The sequence below is a fragment of the Podarcis tiliguerta genome (genome assembly GCF_965153285.1).
Source record: "Podarcis tiliguerta genome assembly, chromosome: 16".
Classification (NCBI taxonomy): domain Eukaryota; kingdom Metazoa; phylum Chordata; class Lepidosauria; order Squamata; family Lacertidae; genus Podarcis; species Podarcis tiliguerta.
In genome coordinates, this window is record NC_139549.1 from 13230215 (window position 1) to 13252660 (window position 22446).

Genomic DNA, 22446 nt, shown 5'->3' on the forward strand with positions numbered 1-22446 from the left:
GCGCCCTCCCCACTCGGCCCCTTCGGCTGCCCCCAGAAGCCAAGCCTGGTCGGCAACCGAGAGCTGGAGAGGGGAGAGAGAGAGAGAGACACACGCACACACAGAGACGCTAAGTAGTAGTTTGGGAGCAACAGAAGAGAGAGACAGGACCACGGAGGAGACGGAGAGGAGGTGCCAGGGAGCAGCCTGGCCCTGCTGGAGAAACAGACAGAGTGGAGCAAAGGCTTCCCCCAAAGGCTGGAGGAGGCCCCGTGACACTGGCTGCATCTCACCTGAGCGTCTCCACACGGTCTTTGCTTTCGGGCTCATGCAGGTTCCTCAAAAAACAGAGCAGGAGAACAAGGTATCAGGCACCCTCCAGTCAGCAGCTCCTAGACCTGCTCTCCTTTTCTCCCAGGGGGCAGGGGGACGAGTGTGCATCTCTGGCAGGTGGGGCAGGGCGGGGGTGCAACTCAAGACACGGAAGGGGCTGGGGAGGGCGTCATGAGGGCTGATGCCAACCCACAGGCCCCCGGCATGCAACACTCTGCGCGGCATGCTGGGAAGTGCGTTTTGCCAACATGGTGGTGAGGAGGAGGGCGTCTGGGCTGGCTGGTTGCAGGTGTGGGATGCGCAGCGGCACCTCTCTCCCTGGTCCCTCGGCACAAGCAGAAGCTACAGCCAGGCAGGGGAAGAGGAGCTGGAGCTGGAGTGGCGGGGGAAGAGGCTGCGCTGTGATCACCAGCTCAAAGCATACCTTTGCCACAGACTTGCAAAATGAGCCATGATCTCTCTCGGCCTCCACCTGCAATACCACCACTAGCCTACCTTACAGGGTTGCTGCAAGGGCCACGAAGAGAATGCACACATTAACGCTCAAAAATCAGTATATAGGAAGCTGCCTTATACAGATTCATACCACTGGTCCATCTAGCCCAGTACAGTCTACACTGGCTGGCAGCAGCTCTCCAGAGTTTCAGGCAGGGAGTCTCTCCCCGCCCTACCTGGAGATGCTGCTAGGGATTGAACCTGGGACTTTCTGCATGCAAGGCAGATGCTCTACTATGGAACTACAGTCCTTCCCCTGTGGCCCTCAATGCTAAATAGTATGTTCTAGGAATTCTAGACATTGCAATATAAAGTAAATGACTTGGGAGGTGCTTCCCCTCTCATCTGAGCACCACTCCCCAAGCCTAAAAATACACTATGCCCAACTCTGCACCCGCTTCATAGAAACTTGCATCATAACCCACCTGCCCACTGAGACCAGTAAATGAGGAGAGTGTGCTGATGGCACCACCATGCAAGAGCGAAGGAAGAGCACAACCCTTGCCACGGTGGCTTCACAGTTTGCGGAATCTACTTATGAGTCTCAAGAGATGGCAAACTAAAAACACTTTGGTTTCCATCAGGTTTTTAAGCAGCCCGATGGGCTGTCCTGGGAGTATGGTTTTGTGACACTGAGAGCCAATTTTATCAAAGCTGCTGCTTCACTTTATTCAGGCTCCGAACATTTAGTAGCATGCACCCTTTTAATTTGGTTTTGGTTATACAAAGCACCACTTCTGGATTTATTTTTTAAAGCAACTCCCCAAAGCTCTTCCTGGCGTTGAAGCCAAGTGATGCTGGCCTTTTAAACTGCCCACATTTTTTGTTTAAGCAGACATTTTAAGCTCTGTCTCTTTCTTTGTTTTGTTTTTTGGTATTGCTGATATTTGGTATTGCTGATATGATATGGTACTGCTTGCCATTCTGGGTACCCCTTTTCTGGGGGATAAAGAGCCATATACAGTGTGTGTCTAATCTTTGGCCTTCCAGATTTTGTGGGACTACTACAAGTCCCTCCACGCCTGACCACTGGCCATGCTGGCTGGGGAAGGCGGGAGCAAGCAGCTATTAACACCTGGAGTGCCACAGGCCCCCCACTCCTTGCTATCCTTAAATATTCCAGCCACATCCATCCATCACTAAGCCATGTGACTTGCAACAGCCAATGTAGCTCCCTCATGCCAGCTCAGATGAGGGAGGGGGCAAGCAAGCAACTTGCTTCCTGATCACCAGTGTGCTTCCTTCTCTGCTCATCCACCATCACCAGGCAGGAGGTGGGGTAGGGGCGGAGGATGGGGGGAATCAAACAATGGAGAAACCTTCACACACTCCCCCACAAGCCTTTAATACAGCAGCTGCAGCTGCCTCTTATGGTCCACAGGATCAGAGAGCTGGGAGGAGGTCATTTCTAGCACAACCCTCTGCTCAACCCCTCTGTTCTCCTCCCCATCCCTGGTCATCCATCTTATGGCAAGTAGCTCCACAATGCTAAGGTTTTAAAGCACTTGCTGTTCATGAGTAGAGGGGGAGAAAGCCCCCCCCAACCCCCACTTTTAGTCAATTTTACCCAGGAGAAAACGCTCCTTCCTGACCCCACAAAGAGAGAAATCTGTTAGATGTTCAGCATAACTTGAAACAATAAAAAAGGTGAAGTAGACTGAATGAGGAAGGCCAGGGTTTTTGGAACACTCCAGAACCAAAAAGGTATGTAGGATTCACATCCTGCCCTGTGCAGTCTTTTAAAGTGGAACCTGCTGACACTTTCTGCAGATTTGTTCCCATGTGGACTAGCAACCTCCCCCTTTCTAAAAAAGAACAAGATAAAAAGGCTACCTACTACAGCGGGGGGGGGGGGGGGGGGAGAAAGGAAGCCAACCCCCAACACACCAACTGCTAGTATCTTCCAGATTGTGCTCAAAACTTGCCACAGGATAATAATATCTGCTCTTTGGGGCCATGAAGATTCCGAGGCAACCGTCTCCCCCCACATGTCCGCCCTGAACCCTCAAGGCAGCTGCAAGCAATAGAGGCACAGCGACAGCCCAGCGCCTCCTAACCACCACCATGCAGGGAGAAAGGGGATTAGTTGGGTTGGGGGGGTGGGCGTGTGTGAAAGAGAAAGGGGGGGGGGGAGAGAAGGGTTTCGGTTAAAGATCAGAGGCCCAGCCTGGGGGACCAAGGAAGATGGCAGGCACCTTTAAAGAGACAGCATGCCCAAGTGGAGGAGGAGGAGGAGGCCCAGCACCGGGTGAGCAAGCAACCTCTGCGGCTTCCCCTGCCCACCCTCCTCCCCACCAAGTCCCAGGCCAGCTCATTTGCAGGCGGCTGAGAGGCAGGCCAGAGCCAATGGGGGTCTTTCTCCACCCCACATCCCAGAGGCAGGGAGTTAACAAGCCCCCCCCCCCCCCCCCGCTGTCCCTTTAAGCATGCTCTGTGCACACACACACACGCACAGACACACACACACACAGACACCATTAGCAGCCAGAAGGCACAGAAGGGGGGGGCGGGGAGAGGAGAGGAAGAAGCCGGCAGGGAGGAGGTTAGTACTGCACAGGAGGAGGAGGAGGACAGAACAAAACCAGAGTGATGAACGCCTACCTTCTGGCAAACCTGAAAGACAGATTTCTAAAAGGAAAAAAAAAAGGAGGGGAAACGGTGGGCGGATGGGTGGGTGAGCGAGTGCGCAAATGACCGAGTGACAGGAGTGCCAGCCGCGCGGGAGCAGGCCGGGGCGCCCCAACCTCCCTCCCTAAAATAGTAATTGGCGGTGGGTGTCACAGCAAGGCCGCCGCAACCCCGCCGCCTCACAACCCTCCTCGACCTTAGCTCCCTCCTCCCTGCAAACTTGGGAATCTGAAGAGCCTCCTTTGCTTCAGAGACAGGCCAGAGGGAGGAGGGCTGAGCTGGGGCTCCCACCGCCCCCCTCCCATTGGGGCTGGAACCTTGCAGAGGGGGAGGGAGGGAGGCCAGGACCCCGGAGGCACTTGGCTGCCCCCCTCGTCCCCAGTCCTGCCACAGCCTAACTCTCCCCACAAAGCTGGGAACAGAAGCTGGGGGTGCGGTGGAGGGGCAGGTTAAACACTTACAGCAAAGAGGGAAAGGGGTTGGGGGCAGGAGGCGCTGGGCTGTACAGAATGGCTCCCCCGTCATGCACCATAAAACACCCCCTCCCCCCAATTGAGACAAAAGGCTTTGCCAGGAAACTGTGCCCCATCTCACAGCCCATCCCCTCTCAGGGCTGTACGGGAAAGAGAGAAGCCATTTTGAGACATGTTCACACATACACACATATACACACACCACAAAAAAAGCTGCCTTGAGGGACGGGTTCGAGCAGACCCCAGCTGCAAGACCTCCCTGGCTGGATCCTCACCACAGAAGGCAGCTGGTACTGACAGGGTCCAGAAGGCATCTCCTCCATCCTGTCGCTTGGAAGGGGATGGAGAAGCATCGGGGAGCCCTGGAAATGAGCTTGGTTGCCCCCTCATCATCTGGGCTGCTCTGCTAAATCCTTGTCCACCCCCCATACCTGGGACGCAGGCGAAGCAGCTCCCACCCACCCTCAGCTTTGCAGCCTTCGCAGCACCCCAGGTCACGGCTGGAACCACAACAGAAGCAGTGTCTGGGGTGCCATCGGAGGGTGTGGGAGGCAGGCCTGGCTTGCGCTGCGGCTCAGCTGAGACTCTGCTGGTCTCCTTTTCTGAGCTGCAAGCAGAAATGGGAATTCCTGGGGAGGAGCACATAAGGCAGCATGCGCATGCACTTGGGGAGAGCGCAAGGTGGTTCCTCCATGGCCTTGAGCTCTGCAGTTGCCAGGAGGAAGGTGACCTTCAGCCCGCTCTTCTGATCTCCATTCCCAGAATGCCTCTCTCCAATGTGGCGCCTCCTGATTGGTCTTAACACGTCAGGGAAGCACAGGAAGTTGCCATGGAGCAAGTCAGGCTATTGATCCACCTAGCGCTGTATCACCTACAACAGGTGTGAGGAGCCTTTGCCGCCCCCCCCCCGATGTTGCTGAATTACAACTCCCAGCAGCCCCAAGAAGAATGGCTAATGAGCAAAGGACGATGGGAGTTGAAGTTCAGCAACACCAGAAAGGTCAAAGGCTCCCCCAAACCTTGTCTCTGCTGGCCAGAAGTGGCTCTTAGGGTTTCCAACAGGGGACAACTCCCAGACCTATTGGAAACTGGGGATCAAACCTGAAACCTTCTGTATGCAATGCATGCAATGCCTAAATGAGCCATGGTTCTCCCCAAGCATCCCTGGTCCAGGTGCACTCCCTTGCGCCTGAGCCCATTTGTCTGAAGACGTCCTTTGAGAGGGGCCTCTTCTCTGCTGCTCACTGCTCCAATACCAGGAGGGAGCTGAAAGGCAGGAAAGGGGTTCTCCACCCCTACATGCACACCTATAAACACATGCAAACACACCCACAGCCCTCTTGGTTGAATGCTACAGGAAAAAACGGGCTGCCCCAAGCTTAATTAGGAGGCTAGTCCTCTCCAACCCCTTCCAAGCACAGTTTGGAAAGGATCCGGCCAAGGAAGGCAGCTGACACTCCTGCCCCTGCGCTGGTTCTGTGCAGCAATACGGTGGGGCAGGGAGGAGAGATGCAAGGCGAAGAGGTGGCGGCTGGGGTCACAAGGACATCCTTGGTGTGGGGTGGGGAAGAGGGGTACTTATGAGGGTGGGCCTGGCTGTGCACAACACACATACACACACACAAGGTAGTGAGCCTTCATGCTGTGCCCTGGGGGAGCGGGGGAGGATGGCTTGCATTCACCTCTCACCCCCAAACTGAACCCCCAAAGCACATATCTCAAGCAATCCTGGAGTTGTTTCCAATCGTTAGAGAATACCAGCTATGGATTTGGAAAGGGCTAAACAAGGAGGACAGCTCCTCTTCCTCCCACCCCTGCCCACTTCCCTGCTCACCTGCGCACGAACTTGGAGGTGAACTTGCTGAAGATGCTCCCTGAGGCCCCCCTCCTGCCTTGGCTGTTCCCGGAGGGCGACGCGGGCGTGAGGCCATAGGGGAGGTTCTGCTGGTCCCGGACCTGCCGGAGCTGCCCGGCATGGAAAGTGCTGCGGCTGGAGACGCCCCGCGGGAAGTTGGTGCGCTCCGGGAGGGCACTGCTGATGTTGTGGGCTGAGGGAGAGGCGACGGGGACCCTCTGGGGTGCAGTGCTGTGGGGAGGGGAGGGGGAAGAGCAGAGAAGACGACAGTCAGCGACCCCACTTGCTCGCCATCCAGGAACACTCCGCTGCCTGGGCTGAACAGGAAAGTCTTTGGGGCAAGCCACTTTCAAGGGTTATGGCCTTTGCGCCCCAGAGGATTCTGGGAGGTGGTGTTCTGCTTGTGGGGGTGGGAGGAAACACAAGGGGAGTTCTACAAAGAACCACACAGCTGGGATTATGTGAAGAGGTGCTCCTGAAATCCCAGGAGGAGTTCTCGAAAAATGGGTTTGCAGCCTAGTTTAAGACTGCAGAATAATTGCAGGCGGAATGTTGGCAGCTCCCCACAAGGCTGTGGTTGCTTAAACCCAACATGTGCAGCAGATACCTCGTTGGCAGCCAACGCTTAAAAATAAATGAATAAACAACCCATATTTTGAACTGAGCACGGGCTGAAGGGCCTGCAATCTCAAGTAAGGGCACCAGGTGGGGGGGAGGAGGAGGATGGGGCCCCTACACCTTTAATTAAACCTCACCTGCTGAAATCCCCTCTTCTACACAATTGTGAAAGGTGCAGAAGCCCCGCCCCCTTTGCCATTTCTGGCCGCTTCAAATCTCAGCTCATTCCGCTGCTCACTCCTGCACCAGCTTGGATAAAGGGGAAAGTTTTCCAAAGCCCCTAGTCCTCAGTGTGAAGACTAGCCTTTTGCGCTGGCAGGAGGGGCACAACAACAACAAGCTGACAGAAATGAGTCTCCAGGAGAGGATGCTTGCTAATAGCCTCTGCTGTTGCTGTTGACCCTGGAGATGAGGTTAAAGAGCCGCTTGCCTGAACCCCAGCTGGTGAAGTAGAGACAAACAGAGCTGAATAAAAAAGAAGGGGAAGGGTTCAGAAGGCTCCAATTGTCCTTTTTCTGCCTGGAGAGGACAGGCAACTAACTGGAGGCTTCTGATCTCGTTCTCAGACTCCTTTCAAGCCATCCAACCTGCCATTACCTGAAGTTGGAAAGGATGTCTGTTCCACTTTCTACCAAGCAGCCCTGTCCCCCCGCATTAGTGTTGTGCCTCCTTTTTGGGGGGGAGGCTATTCCTGTCACATCCTACAAGTCAGCTTCTCCAAAAAACAGCTGCAGGGCACCAAGTTGCCCTCCAAGGCACCACAATCCTTCCAACCCCAAAACATTTGGCTGTCCCCCTCTACTTACCTCCAGGCCCTGAGCGAGCGCACTGGGGAAGGGCAAAAAAAGAGACAGGGCTCCAGGGTGCGGAGCAGGCGGAAGACACAAAAATGTTGGCGAGCCCTGGGGATGGGCAGGGGACGGAGGACACAAGGCACGCAGAGCTGCCCACTTGCCTGGGTCGCTGCGCCTCACAGTTATTGTCGGAGGGGGGCAGCGCGGGCTTGGAGGGGTGCACCGAGGCAGACATGGATTTCTGGTGCTGTCGCGGGCGCGCAGAGCTCACGGCGGCGGAAGCTGAAGCGGTAGAAGCCCTGGAGCCTGGAGTGGTTAGGCTAGGGGGGGGTGAGGGGAGGAAAGAAAACACAAGCAGGGGAGAAGCAGATGTTTAAAAAAGGAGGGATGGAGTGGAGGGTGGAGGGAAAAACCAGGGAAGGTGGTGGGCTGTATCCGTAGCTGACCCAAACAGACTCCCGGTCTAGGAGGGAGGTGCCACCTTACCCACTGCGCCCAACATCTCGTTTGCCCCGTTTCAAGGAGAGTTCCTCGATCTATGAGTCTCAGGTGGATTTATTCCCAAGCCCCCAGGAATAATTAAAAAAAGTCATGTGACAGAGGCAAGGTACTTGGGACTGTGCACAAGGTGGGGGTGGGTGGGCTCTGAACAGACTGCCAAAATAGCAATGCACTGATGCTGCTGCTGTGGCAGATGCCCCCTTATTTCCATGCCCAACAGGTATGGAAACGTTGAACTCCTCTCGCTAACTGATCTGCATTCTTTCATCAACAGCCACATTTGTCAAATGACTGGATTTATATCCCACTTTTTGAGTCCTTAAAGCAGTTTAGGGCAGTTGCAAAACGGAACCAATGCACGTTTATTAAAAAGAACTCTTTTATAACAAAACAGGCAAAAAAAAAAAAAAGCAAAAAAAAAGGAAAATAGAAGCCCAGCCAGATGAGGCACCAGGGGCTCTTGTCTCCCACCCGGCTGTCTCTCTGACAGTCATTTTCCTCCCAGGCAGGAGGGGCCACTCAAGGACCTTACAGCAAACCTTTCCTTTCCTTGCACGTGTCTGTCTCCGGTGCTTTTCCCTTGCTTGACCCTAATGCTTTGTGCAACAAAAGGGGATGGGCCCCCTTATTCTCCAAAGGCCCCGACTCGCCACGGTAGGGCCATGCTGCAGCTGGGGCCTCATTGCAGGATTGTAGGGTGGGGGGAGGAAAGGCAGCAGATCCTCCACCTTCAGCTTTGGATACGGCACGTGCTGTCAAATAATCAATCTGTCTGTTTGGCAGCTCAGACCACATCCACGTGCTTGCCCTTGCTCAATGAAACTGAGCTGCTTCTAATCATTTCGGCTGAAGGAAGAAGGCCCTGGATCTCCCCCTCCCCAACCCATCCCTTTCTCACCATGGATACAGCCACTACTAGGTACATGGATGTCCCGGGGAAGGGGAGGAAGAGCAAATATACAATATACAACCCGGTATATGTGTATATGTGTCAGGAACAACCTTGATGCAAGAGTGGGAATGGATGTGGGGGGGATCGTGCTGGGGTCGGGTGGGGGACGGGACACCATGGCAGTTAGACCCTAAAAAGAGAGAGCCAATGTTCTCAAGCAAAAAGAAAACGGGTTTTGCTTGTATGTATCTATGCATGTTATGTTATGTGCGTGTCCATAATGGATGAGAAATGAAGAGGTCAAGCAGGGCTGCTTCTTCTGAGCCGTATCGGAAGTAGGAAAAGTGGGGAGAGCTTAAGAGCAGCTGTGGATTTAGCAACTCTTTTGGTAGAGGCATGCGACCAGGATCCAGTCCAGGTGAGTGAGCTGGTTGGCAGAAAAAAATGGGTTCCTCCATTCTTCCAGTCGGTCCCCTTGGGTGGGTGGGGCTTCCTCTCCTCCACGGCCAGCGTGGAAACACAGGCTAGCAGCCTCTTCAGAAGCTGATGAAATAAACCCTGCAGGCTAGTAGCTAGTAGCCTAAGACCCGGCGGTGTGCTGACCCAAGGGTGGTGGTGGGATCAGCACGCACCGGACTGGCCTTAACTGCAGAGGGCCCACAGTTCCAAGATGCATCCGGCTCATTTAAAAAGGCTATGTTGTAGGGAAGGTCTAATACTTGCCTAGTTCTCTCTGAAGTGGCTCAAGCTGTGTTTGAGCTCCACCACTTCAGGCTGCCAGTGGGGGAGTGGGGTGCGAGAGAGCTCATAGGAGGAGATGCTCCTCCAATGCTGCAGAATTCTCTGTGGAGAAGGTGGGGCAGAGAAAGGAGAACTCTGCAGGGAGCAGATTGCTTGGTTGACGAAGGGACCCTAGAGAGGAAGACCAGTTTCCATTTGGCAGGGCTAACTACGGGCCTGGGGGTGAACATTGTTGCTCCAGATCCAGGACACGTGGTTCAGACTGCTGCCGCTGCTGCTGAACCAGACAGAAGGAAAGAACAGAAGCGCCCCCCCCCCCCGCCCAGCAATACCCACAGCCATCTCCCCTCTCTCAATCAATTGGCAGAACAACGCTACAAATCATCTTTCAACACTTCTGAAGTATTCCAAACTAGCTCGTAATCCCACCTTGCCGCAACCAGGATGCAGCTCTGTTCTTTGAGGACTGTGTTTGGGGAGCAGAGGAGAAGAGAATGGACCACTGACAGAGAAGGCACCCGAACCCAGGCAGGTTTGGACCCACCGCCTCTGAGTCTGTGTAAATGCAATGGCTGCCCCACAGAAACCCAGGGAACCACAGCTTGGTACAGTTGGGGAGAACTCTTTGAAACGTGAGCGCTGCTTCCTCTGTCCCAGGAACTACTGTTAAAATCAGTTTTAAGTATGCAGCGCATTCCTAATATTCTTAAAACCACACAGGATTAGAGCAGGGATGGGGAATGTGTGGCCCTCCAGGTGTTGTTGGACTCCAACTCCCATCAGCCCCAGGCAGCACAGGCAATGGTCAGAGACGGTGGGAGCTGGAGTCCGGCAATATCTGAGAGGCCATAGGATCTCCATCCATGACTTGGGAGGGGAAATAAGGGAACCAGAGGCAAAGGTTCATGCACGCGTGTGCAGGTCTGTTTGGTGGCTTTCAATCATGCAGTCCAGCCAGGCAGCAACTGTGGCTTTGCCCAGCTGAACAGAGAACTGACAAGGCAGGTCTGACCTTCCAGCTGAGGCTGCATAGTCAGCTGTTGGTTTCCAGCACTGCGCTGGATGGCCTCACAATGACCTCTCCAATTTTAGGATTGCCCCTATTACAGACTGCTGGTGGATGCAATCACTTGCCTCCTTTGCATTACAAAGGTGCCTGCAGACAGAAAAGTTGTCAAGCCAAGGAGAAGGCTTTTGGCTGACTGTTGCCTCTTGATATGTTGGCTTTCTCAGTGCAGGAATTTCTACCCTTGAGGATTCAAACACATGCCTCGGCCACCATCTTGCAATCTCTAATGGTACATTCCAGGGATGGCTCTCTCTCTCTCCACACCCCGCATTAAGAAATGCATGACCCATCAGGGCTGGCCCAAGACATTTTGGCACCTGAGATGGACCTCAAAATGGTGCCCTGCTCCCCACCAGGGGTCGGGGAATATCAACACCAGGACCTGCAGCCTTGGTGGGCCCTGTTGCCTGAGGTGGTCGCCTCACCGTGCCTCATAGGTAGCCTGGCTCTGTGACCCATACACAAAACAGTCCTGTGGAGCCACCTGCAAAGGTGCCCCAAAACAGCTGAACACCTCTCTACTACTGAAGTTTTCCGTTCCTCCCCTCTTCCTAGTGAATCTTTATGTCAGCATCTGGAAAGCAACATAACCAAGCTGGCCTGGGCTCCAGGCCCTTACCTATCTTTGCCGTTCTGGATGGAGTTCTGGCCCAAACTGGCCCGGTCCAGCATGGGGGAGTTGCGGCTCCGGTTTGTGCTGGTTGAGAGGACGCTGTTCTGCAGAGGGGAAGAGACACCGAGTGAGCACGAGCCCTTCACTGCCCACACTTCAGAGAAAGAGAAAGGGAGTTAAGCGGCTCCAGCCTGCTGCTTCTGCAGAGACTACCTGAGCTGGGCTACCTGAGTCAGCACCCAGGCCTCCCAGAGAGTCATAACATAGGGATAGAGGAAGCTGCCTTACACAGAGAGGCGCGTAGGGGTCCATCATCCCTACCTAGCAGGACCAGTGGTCAGGGATTATAGGAATTGTAGTCCAAAAGCAGCTGGAGATCCAAGTTTGGAAAAGACTGATCTAGCTCAATATATTGTCTACCCTGTCAGCAGCTCTCAAGAGGCTGCAAGGGAGGCAGGGGTCTTTCCCAAGCCTACCTGGAGATACCAGGGATTGAACCTGGGACCTTCTGCATGCAGTACATATGTTCTACCACTGAGCTTTGGCCCTTCCCCCAAAACAGGAGGCTGCCTTATACTGAGAATGACCTACTGAGGTCCATCTAGTTCAGTATTTTCTACAATTCTCCAGGGTTTCAGACCAGGAGTCATTCCCGGTTCTGCCCAGAGATGCTGTACTTTCCCCAAACTTTAATTCTGCACCCCCTCTTTTTTGCGGTCTTCCAGTCCTCAAACTCCTCCTCTAAACTCTCAGAATCATGCCCTGGTTCCCTTCACCCCTGCCCCAGAGCAAGAAAGGACTGACTGTGGAAGGTGTGGGGGTGCTCTTCTTCCTCTCGAGGCTGGGCAGGGGGCTGGCAGGCACTTTGACCGTGCTGCTGGCCTTGTTGCGCCCAGCCTCCCGCTCCTCTTCGGGCCGCTTGTTCTCTGCGTTGGCTGCCTGTGTTTTCTTGGAGTACGAGGAGGATGTTGGGATGGTGGGTACTGTGGTGGGAAGAAGAGAGGGCCAGGGAGTGGGGGGAGAAGAGAGAAGAAGAGTCAGTATGGCGAGGTCTGGTTTGGGGAAGGGATACCCAGCAAGGGGAAGCTTGTGCTTTCTGGGTAGGACTCTGTTTCACAAGTGTGGAAGGAAGGAAGGAAGGAAGGAAGGAAGGAAGGAAGGAAGGAAGGAAGGAAGGACTCTCTCTTCTAAGGAGTCAATGAGCAACTGGAAAATTCCCTGCGCCCCAATGTGGGGAGAGGGAGATTAAAAACCATCAGGAGTTTTAAATAACCTGCATGGCTGCAGTCATGAGCTACATAAAGCAGGAGGGAAAATATAACCGTGTAATTAAAAACACACACACAAACATCCCAGTTTAGTTTTCCAGCTCTCCTTGCTGGATCTCGGAATCCTAGTCCCCACAGTGCCTGGTGAATGTTGCAAAATAGCCCGTACGGATGCACATTCCCCATCTCACATAAAAAAAATTATGCCTCCTTGTTGAACAGGCAGACCCAGTCAGATGAGCAGAGTAGTAACAGTAGTAGTAGAAGTAGCAGTAGTAATAATTGTAATACAGTGGAACGTCAGGTTTCGAACATCTCTGTTGACGAACGTTTCGGAACTTGAACGCCGAAAACCCAGAAGTAGCTGCTTCTGTTTTCGAACGTGCCTCAGAAGATGAACTTCTGAGGTGGCTTCCGTATTGATTTTTCCGTTTTGAGGCTTCTGTTTTGAGTTTTCGAACATTTCGGAATTCAAACGTTCTTCCGGAACCGATTACGTTTGAAAACAGAGGTTCCACTGTAATGGCAGGGAACCCTCACTGTGGTCCCCCCCCCCCCCGAGCAAGAAATGTGGTGGTGGTGGTGGGATGACTCACCCTGGTCGCTTAAGCGGCGTTGCTTGGGGTTGGCTGATACACTGCGCTGTACCTTGTGCGATGGGGAGGGGGCGGTGCTGTTGGCAAGTTCGGGTTGGGTCCGTGGCTTCAGGGTAATGCTATCGTTGTCAAGCTGGAAGAGATCAGGCAGGAGCACGAGGGCGGGGGGAGAAGAGGCTCACTCAGTGGGTGAAGCTCTGACCCAGGCATTCCATTCATGTAATCATTTATTTATATCAGAGATGAAGAACATACACACATTATTTATATGATCTCTCCTCTCGGCTGAGGAAGAGGAGAATAGGAGTTCTTAACAGTTGCTGGAGGGTGAAAATAGAAATTGGGGTGTGCTTGTGAACATTCTGAGATACAAAGCTCAGCCCCTCCCTTAGCCAAACTGCAGCCTGCCCACCCCCCTGCCCTGCTCAACAGCCCAATGATGTGGCAGAACAGATTATTACCACTTCAGGCTCAAGGAAAAGATACGTATTTTGGAGGCTCCTCTGTGCTAAAAACAACAACAAAAAACCCTAGGAGAAACATCCTAACCCAGCCTGCTCACTTTGTGATACATTTTTTTAAAAAAAACAAAGATCACTGCAAGCAAAAATTTAAGGGTCATTTGAAAAAAGTTATCACCCAACTGCAGACTGAAATAGTGCAGTTCATTCTGCATCAGGTATGGGGAATCTCCGGCCCTCCAGAGGTTGCTGAACTACAACTCTCGTCAGCCCTAGCCATTGGCCATGCTCACTGGTGTTGAGGCAAGTTGTAATTCTGCAACCTATGGAGGGCCAGTGTTTCCCCCAATCAGGTGTGTTCATGACAATATATCTAATTTCAGGTGGTCTCCAGTGGTATTAAGCTTGCTCTTAAATTCTGTTCAACTGGTACCACAAACAGCACTACATTATAGGTTTCAGATGCAAAGCCACTGAAAGTCTGCACACCTCAACGGACAAGGGTGCCATAAACTCCAACAACAAGCCTCTTCGTGGTTCAGTGGGTCAGGGCTTTTGGCTGTTAACCAGAAGGTTGGTGGTTTGAGCCCATCCAGGGATGGCTGTGGGCAGGATTCCTGCATTGCAGGGGGCTGGTTTAGATGAATCTCAGGGCCCCTTCCAATGCAATGATTCTAAGCAATCAACAGGGAAGGCAGGCGTCTAGTTGAGGCTGGTTTATCAGGGTGACTGGGGCACCATCCACCAACCTCAGCCTGCCCACAGCCAGCCTGCTCTTGGCTGCCTTCCTACCTACACCCAGTCCAGGTGGGGTCCCTGCCTGCTGACTTCTTCCTCCTTGGTCTCGATGTTGTCCTTGCGGGACTCAGCAGGGAGGAGGAGGATGGTAGCCAAAGTAGAATTTGACGGCTCCGCCAGTCACTGACTCTGCCTCCACCTCCTGTTGATCTCTCTACCTTCCGCCCTGCCGGTCCCAGGGGGCACCAACCTCTGCCACAGATACCCAAAGGGACAGATTCAGAATTGTGCTTTTGTGCTTGGAAGTTTCACGCCAGTGCGTTTCCACTGACGGAGCTTCAATGGGGAAGTGCTACCGCCGAAGATATGCGAACACCCAGATGTTTGCAGCTCAGTCCCTCAAACGGAAGCCACACGCGCACACAAACGGACAAGGAACTCACCTCTGAATTTTTGTATCCTAGCAGCAGATATGTAGCCATGACTTCGTTATACTTCTGGCTGACTAAGGAGTCCTGGATTTCCTCCCGGGTATATCCCATGGATATCATGAGTTCTGCAGGACAACGGAAGGGAGCACGCACACACAGGGAAAGGAGAGAGACGGTCAGAGCGCCTTGAAGGGTGAATAAATAAATAAAACGGTGTTTAAAAGATGCATGGAAGGAGGGAGGGAAATCTGTGGGTATGCCCTGCAGGGAAACGATAGCCAAGCGCTTGCCCAGAAAGATCCTGCACAGCAGCAAGTCACCACCGCAGGGCCACCCAATCACCCGCCCCGCCTCAGTGACACACCTGTCCGCCGGGGATCCTTGTAGTCGGGCAGAGGCTCCACGTAAGGCTTCAGTTCATCGTCCTCGTGACCCACATTCATCCAGCGGTCTTTCATGATTTGCTATGGAGAGGGGAAGGGGAAACGTTGGCTCAGTATGTGGGGGGTGGCAGTGAGGTAAAGGGCAACAGCGCAGAGGAGTGTTTCGGCGAGGATGGTCCCAGTTGCATAGCTGGAAGAGTTTCCTATTGGAAAACTGGAACCACTTGTGCAAAGCGCAGGCTCTGCACATACCTCTCTCCCCAATGTTCACAGCAAGCTCCCAGCTGTGAGGAGATCTGGCCTGCTGGCCCACCTCTCCCTCTCTCCGCAAGTCTGGGTAATGCAATCCATGTCGCCACCCAAGCCCATGATTAATTCGTGAAAGACCATGGCATAATCAGCAAGCTCTCCCAGCTAGTGTACATAATGAAACTGCAAATAACTAAAATCCAAAAAAATCTATGAAAACATGTAAGCATGAAATAATTATAATTAAAATAGAAATAAAAATCAGATAGGCTTTTATGAATACAGGTAACTAAATTAGATGTCTGGTTAGGATTGCTAAAATAAAAAAAAGGTTTCAGAAGGCAACTAAATATATATACAGCAAAGGTGTCTGCCTAATATCAATCTTCCTTTCTCTGCTTCTTCACTTTATCTGATGAGCTTTATGAATTGCTGTCTTTCTGGATTTTGATATTTTTGGCTTTTTTATTATGCTGGGCTTTTTTGGTGGTTGTCTGATGTATTGTGCAGATTTGGATTTTCTTGGGCAATACCCAACTAAGTCAGACTCAGAGTAAACCCACTGAGTTAATGAAGTCCACTGATTTCAATGGGTCTACTCAAAGTATGACTGACAATGAATATTGCCCATTGTACATATACTCTATTGTTGCAAGTCACACTTATTTGGGGGTGGGGATAGAGATTTTTATAATGAATGAATGAATGAATGAAATAGGTTATTTTATTCTATAAACAATGTGTAGGCAAGCTTTGGCTCTCCATATGTCGCTGAACTACAACTCCCATCACCCCCAGTCACTGGCCAGGTTTGCTTGGGCTGGGTAGGAGTTGCAGTTCTGTAACATCTTGGGGGCCAGAGGTTCTCCACACCTGCTATGCACAAACCAAACCAGGAAGAAAAACCATGCAATTTGCACCGTTGACTGGAAACCCCAGCTTGCTGCTGCAGTGATCTGCCAAGACCTTCTCCTTGCCTCTGGCATGAAATCAACACAGCACCCTCCCTCTGTGTATCACAGAGAACGGAGGGTGTGTGTGTGTGTATGTGTGTGTGTGTGTGTGTATTCATGCGTGTGTGTATGTGTCTTGCCTTGTCTCCGCCCACACCCGAGCACAACCCCAACTGCCCCCCTTAATGCACTCTTCCCTGCACTTCCCCTTCTGCATCCCTGAAGCCCACAGTTAAAATTGTTGCTTGCAGGCAGAGAGCAGCAGGGGCCATGGCATTCCAGCACCAGACAGCAAGGAACTTCCCTCTCCTATTCAAGAGAATGGCTGGCGGGGCTTCTTAATTACTTGCCTACGCAGAAAGGCAGTTTCGGATGGCAGGGGGCACTGCAGCCCAGCCAGACAAAGGCAGGAGCCAACCGCTGGGAAATGAACCAGGCCCTCTTCACGCTAGCACTGGAGGCAAGGAAAACCGCCTTTTGGAAAATAAAACTGAAAACAAACAAGACCGCGCACTGCTTGCAAGGACAGGGCTTTTCTACCAGCATGGGCTTGGATACGCCTTCTAAAAACTGAGACAGCGCTGGCACAATTGTAAGACTTAAAAATCAAGGGCAAAACCTGGATTCAGAGTTGGTTAAGCAACTGCCCAAAATACACTTGCTTAACCAAATACTGTCAAAGGGTACATTCACACATTACGTTTTCCGTATACACCGAAACTGGTTTTGTTATCTTTGTTTCCAAGAGTGCAAACTGAAAAGCATTAATGGGTGAATGAAGCAGAAGTATTTGGGACAGGATCTCATCAGAGAGAGAAAGGGAGAGAATCTCTTAAAGGCATCCAAAGAAGGAAGTCTTCACATATTTCTCAGATTTTTTTTATTATTTTTTGGGGTGGGGTGGGGAGGCAGGGCAGGAGGGAATGGGTTCCAAACTGAGGGGGGTCTAGCCAAAACTACTGATTTAAGGCAATGACAGCACATATTTTGCATTCAGTAAGTCCTCTCATGTCCCTGGCATCCAAACCCCAGTGTTGCCCCAGGAGGACTGATTCAGATAGCTCACAAATCACCCCACTTGGGGGAGGGACCCCTCAGCAGCCTACAACAGCTCTCCCATCCTGGCTCTCCCATCACCTTCAAACTCTAGGGATGAGTCCCTTGTAACATCTCTTGCTCAGCAGCTGCCCAGCAGCATGTGGCCACAGAATCGTGTCCCAATTCTAGATAGCTTTAATCGGAGTGGGGAACCACTAGAAGGAGGCTGTGTCAGCCTTCTAAAGTCTTGGGATTGACTCTGGCCCTTTGCTGAGGCAGCATCTTCCATAGCTCAGTCAGCAGAATCCACCGGAAGCTGCCCAGGGACCTGTCTTGCCCTGTATGGAAAACTGCTACTATTTCACCAGTGAGAACAAGCTAGGTCTCAGGTTTCATCCCTGGCAACTCTGAACAGAACTGGGAAAGACTCCTAGCCTGAAACCTTGGGAGAAGTTCTGCCAGTCTGTAGAGACAATACTGGACTTGACGGCTCAATGGTCCGCTTTGGAAGAAGGCACCGTCCTATGACTAGATGGCACGACAGTAGGAACTCCAAAATGATGGGTGGTGTGGTGTACGATTCCACAAGCGGATGCCGGCCTCCCTCCTGCCCAGCCCACCTGGTCCCCGGTCCTGTCTCCTCACCTCTAAAGTGCCTCTCTTGCTAGGGTTGAGGATGAGGAATTTTTTCAGCAGGTTCTCACAGTCCGTGGACATGTAGAAGGGGATCCGGTACTTCCCCCTCAAGACCCGTTCTCGCAGCTCCTGCAGAGGGAAAGGGGAGGGAATGAGCAGCAATTCCGCACGTAACTCAATTGCAGGTGCAGGGGAGCCCTTGACCCTCCAGATGTTGCAGAACAACAATTTGCATTGGCTACAGCAAGCATGGCCAGTGACCAAGAGAGATAGCTCAGCAACATCTGGAGAGCAAAAGGCTCCCTATACCTGTTCTAAGGGAAGATGCCCTGATCCTAACACACATGCACAGAAGGGAGTGAAGATACTGGAAGGCCCTGAAGCCTTTGGGTGGCTCTGGTCCATTGCCGAGGCAACTTCAGTCTGACTGACACAACTGGGAATCCACAGAGGTTGTTCCCTCAATACAGGGATAGCCAGCCTCAAGTTGCAATTATGCTGCCAACCTCTTGAGGCTGTAAACCATTCTCCTCGCCCTCCACAACTCCCTTACCTTGAGGTTCTGCCCGTCAAAGGGCAGGGAGCCGCTGACCAGTGTGTAAAGGATAACCCCTAGGCTCCAGACGTCCACCTCGGGGCCGTCGTACTTCTTGCCCTGGAAAAGCTCAGGGGCAGCGTACGGGGGGCTCCCGCAGAAGGTGTCAAGCTTGTTGCCAAACGTGAACTCGTTGCTGAAACCGAAGTCTGCAATTTTAATGTTCATGTCGGCATCTAAGAGCAGGTTCTCTGCCTGCAAAGGGAGGCGAAAGGCAAGTCAGGCTGGGGAAGCCAACGGGCCAACAACACCACGTTTTACCTCCAACGGGAAATCCAGCATTTGCACAGGGTAAACAAAGAGCTTTACACACTCTTGCCCCAGAAGCATTTTCAGCATTTATACTCACCTTCAAGTCTCTATGTACAATGAATTTTTGGTGACAGTACTGCACAGCAGAAACTATCTGGAAGACAAGAGGACAGAGAGGTCAGGGGGGAGGTTTGTGTTGCTTCATGACAGACGCAATCCAGATGCAGTGCCCTTTAATCACAGTCCCCAGAAGTGTAGGAATCGATTTTCTGCAATGTATCCCCATATGCCTGTGGGCTGTGTGTGAATAATAGAACTGCTGGGGGGCGGGGGATGGAATTACATGGATCTTCACCACAGAAAGCATCAAGCCCCACTTTCATATTTGCTGGGCAGCTGCTGGGGCCCTATAAACACTGTTTGCTTCCCGCAGTTCAAGAAGGGTGCAGCACCAACCTGTCGGAATTTTGCCCGTGCTTCTTTCTCTTTCATTCTTCCATGGGCTACTAAATAGTCGAACACCTCACCTGCAGGGGGCGCAACAGGGAAGCATAATGTTACTTGGGAGTTTCGCTGAAAGTCTGACGCTGAGCTTGTGTGTGTGCTGAGGTTGGGGGGGGGATGTCAGAGGAAAGGACTTAGAACATTGCCCTCCATCCTGTGCCTCCTCTACCCCCCACCCCCATTTTTTGCCATCACCGAGAATAACAAAACTTAGGAGCAGATTCCACTTGGGCCTGGAGGAGCAGAGCACACCAGTCCAGCTGTACTTTTCAGAAGTCTCAGCCACTTCTCTCACCATAGCTCAGTAGTAGAACACTTGCTTGACATGAGCAAGACCCTGGATTCAATCCCAGTCACTTTTTTGTGTGTGTGTGTTTTTGAAGAATCAGTAAGTGCTGGGGAAGCCTCTGCTCTGTTACAGACCCTAGAGCAGGCATCCCCAAACTCGGCCCTCCAGCTGTTTTGGGACTACAACTCCCATCATCCCTAGCTAACAGGACCAGTGGTCAGGGATGATGGGAACTGTAGTCCCAAAACAGCTTGAGGGCAGAGTTTGGGGATGCCCGCCCTAGTGAAATGCTGTTCAGAGTACTGGGATAGACAGGTAAATACCAGGCCAAGGCTGTGTTCTAAGGAAGGGACAAGATCTCAGTGGCAGGTTCAACGCTCATTATCTCCAATTAAATAGGAAGGCAGCAGGTGATGGGGAAGGACCTTTCTCTGCACGAGACAATTGGAGAACCACTGCCAGTCAGAGAGCAAGATTCACCTAATGAGTTCTCCCAGTGGAAACCCTGAGCAATGGTTTGCACAATGGGGCTTCCCCCCATCTCCTCCCCCATGCACCCATGAAATTGGCTTGGGGTGGGGGTCAGGTGAAACCCCAGACCAGCATATGGGGAGCAGGGAGGAGAGGGAAGGTGGTTCTGTCTGGCAAGCTGACATGCTTATGCTGACAGAGTGACTGGAAATGCGGAATGTTGAATTCCTCCCACAGTTGACTGTGATGGATGAACAAATAGTTTGGCATGGTATTGGGCAGTTGCCTATGTTCCAAAGAAGGAAGCAGCATTCACCGGCTTGGCATGAAGTAGATCCCAGGTTCAAAGTATCAGGTAAAGGGAGAGACACTTTTTCTCTGCCAGGGACCCTGCCCTGGGCTAGACAGCCCCACATAGTCGAGGCTGGTATAAGGCGGCTTCCGATGTTACAATGAGTCTTTCCATAAGTCACTACAGCTTCATCTTGAAAGAGAGTCATGCCCCACGGACGGCTGTCTCCAGGCACTGCCTGCCTGGTGAGTAGGATGTGTTCTGTCCATCTCCTGCAATTGTCTAGGGCCCACCAGTAATGGCAATGGCATTTCTAAAGGCCTTTGTGTTTCCCAACAGACCGCGTGACATTTGCACAAAACTGGCAAGATTGCCTCCAGAGATTCAGAGCCTGCTTAAAAAAAAAAGGGCAACCCTTAAACTCGGCAAAGCTGCTGTCAAGAGTCACCAGGGGTGGGGGAAGAAAGAGAGGAGGGAGATAAAACTTACCCACAGATAGGCACTTTCAAAAAAACCCTCTAGGATGTGGTATTTAGAACATTTACAGGCACACCTCGGAGATGTTGCGGGTTTGGTTCCAGACCGCCGCAATGAAGCAAATATCGCAATAAAGTGAGCCACACAATTTTGTTTCCCAGGGCATACAAAACTTATGACTACACTATACTGCAGTCTATTAAGCCAGGTCCACCTGACTGCAGTGGCGGGACGGGGAAAACCCATCTCCAGCCCTAGCCAGCTCTACTCCCATGGCCAGGAGAGGGGTGACGGCGGCAGGGGGCTTCCTTCTCCTGGAAGCAGCCAAGCTGCCTGTAGCTGTGCCTGAAATAAGCTGCAATAAGTGCAATAAGATGAGGTGTGCCTGCATGTACTTACTGTTCAAACACTGTACTAAATGGCATACAACACTATCAGTGCACACCTTGCTGTCTATGGGGGGAAAGCCCCCTGGTGAGCCGCTGCCAGTTAAGTAGATGGTCCTGAGCTAAGATGGGTCACTGACCTGACTCAGTGCACCTTCCATTCTATAACTAGTATGTCACAGGATACATGTCTCACCTCCCAAATTATGTGATGAGGGAGAAGGTGACCCCACCCTGTGATTCTTCTTCTGTCTCTGGGCCAAAAGGGGAGAACTGGGAGAAGAATATGACAGATCTAGGGATATATCTCATTCTTTATTTAAAGAGCTCAGGAGAAGCCCCTCCATTCTATCCTCCTGACAACCCTATGAGGTAGGTCAGAGAGAGTATGTGTGTGTGTGAGAAAGAGACTGGTCACCCAATGAGCTTCCTGGCTGACTGAGGATCTGAACCTTGGTCACCCCAGTCCGACAATTGAAACCAAATACGCCATTGTTCTTAAACCTGGGCCCCCAAATGATGTTAACCTACAACTCCCATAATCCCTGACCACCGGGTTCAACTGGATGAGGACGATGGAAGCCGCAGTCCAGCACAATCTGGGGAAAGTAAGCTACGAATATATTGAAATACACCACGTAGACTCTTGGAATAAGGTTCCCCACAACGTGTCTTTCAAAGAGGCTTCAGATCAAACACTCACCCCCACTGGCATACTCCATGACGAGGTACAGTGTCTTCTCTGTCTCTATTACTTCAAATAATTTAACTGCAAGACAAGAGGACAGAAGACTTTTAAGGGCGGGGAAGGCGGAGGCAGACTACAAAAAATTACAAAAGGCTCAGAGAGAAAGTGCTCTTCCCCTCTCCTGCGTGATGAAATGGCCTGGCAGTTCGTTCAGTGCAGACAAAGAGGAAGCACTCCTGAACATTAGAGGTAATTAATGTGTGGAATTCACTGCCGCATGACGAAGCAGCAACAGCCACTCACTTAAAGGCTTTCAGAAGAATTGCCACAGAGGTAGGAAAGCCTCGGGGACTCTCTCTCAATTACCCTTTTGGAAATTAAGTGCCTTACAGGTCAGAATATACTGTTTAAGTACATCAAAATCCAGTGGCAAAAGGGAGGGGAAGGGGGAATGGAAGGGGGCTCACCTATATTAGGATGATTCAAAACCTTCATTATTCGCACTTCCCGGAAGAGCTGCAGAAACAGAAGAGCAGAGCAGAAACAGAAGGATCAATGCAGGTGGATTTACACAGGCACAAACAGTCCTATGCCCCTTGGCTTAAGCCTTTCCCAACCTGGCAGCTGCCTGATGCTGTGAAGTACAACTTGCATCAGCCCCAGATTGGGAAAAGCCTGGCTTAAAGACATCTGGGGCAACTGGCCGGATGCTCCGACCTTGCAGGAAGTGGCTAAATGGGGTGGCCTT

General features: G+C 52.0%; 2 protein-coding genes across 18 annotated transcripts in view; one reads left to right on the forward strand and one right to left on the reverse strand.

Annotated features, from left to right (window-relative positions):
• Positions 1-1097, forward strand: part of MACROD1 (mono-ADP ribosylhydrolase 1) — a 413075-nt gene extending 411978 nt beyond the window's left edge. Inside the window, exon 7 of the mRNA XM_083418817.1 lies at positions 1056-1097. Within this exon, the coding sequence (XP_083274943.1) occupies positions 1056-1082 (27 nt within the window). The 3' untranslated portion in view covers positions 1083-1097. The remainder of the gene's footprint in view (positions 1-1055) is intronic.
• MARK2 (microtubule affinity regulating kinase 2) overlaps positions 1-22446 on the reverse strand; it is a 108943-nt gene that overhangs the window by 3144 nt on the left and 83353 nt on the right. For 4 of the 17 annotated variants that reach the window (XM_083418732.1, XM_083418742.1, XM_083418743.1 and 1 more), the window contains exons 4-18: positions 22166-22214; positions 21714-21779; positions 19048-19118; positions 18689-18745; positions 18298-18534; positions 17754-17873; positions 14850-14949; positions 14498-14610; positions 12856-12988; positions 11796-11974; positions 10998-11095; positions 7337-7495; positions 5743-5994; positions 3409-3435; positions 273-317 (exon numbers count right to left, since the gene is read on the reverse strand). In XM_083418732.1, coding sequence (XP_083274858.1) covers positions 273-317; positions 3409-3435; positions 5743-5994; positions 7337-7495; positions 10998-11095; positions 11796-11974; positions 12856-12988; positions 14498-14610; positions 14850-14949; positions 17754-17873; positions 18298-18534; positions 18689-18745; positions 19048-19118; positions 21714-21779; positions 22166-22214 — 1706 coding nt within the window. The remainder of the gene's footprint in view (positions 1-272; positions 318-3408; positions 3436-5742; positions 5995-7336; positions 7496-10997; positions 11096-11795; positions 11975-12855; positions 12989-14497; positions 14611-14849; positions 14950-17753; positions 17874-18297; positions 18535-18688; positions 18746-19047; positions 19119-21713; positions 21780-22165; positions 22215-22446) is intronic. The other 13 variants (XM_083418744.1, XM_083418746.1, XM_083418748.1 and 10 more) reach the window with 7 other exon arrangements.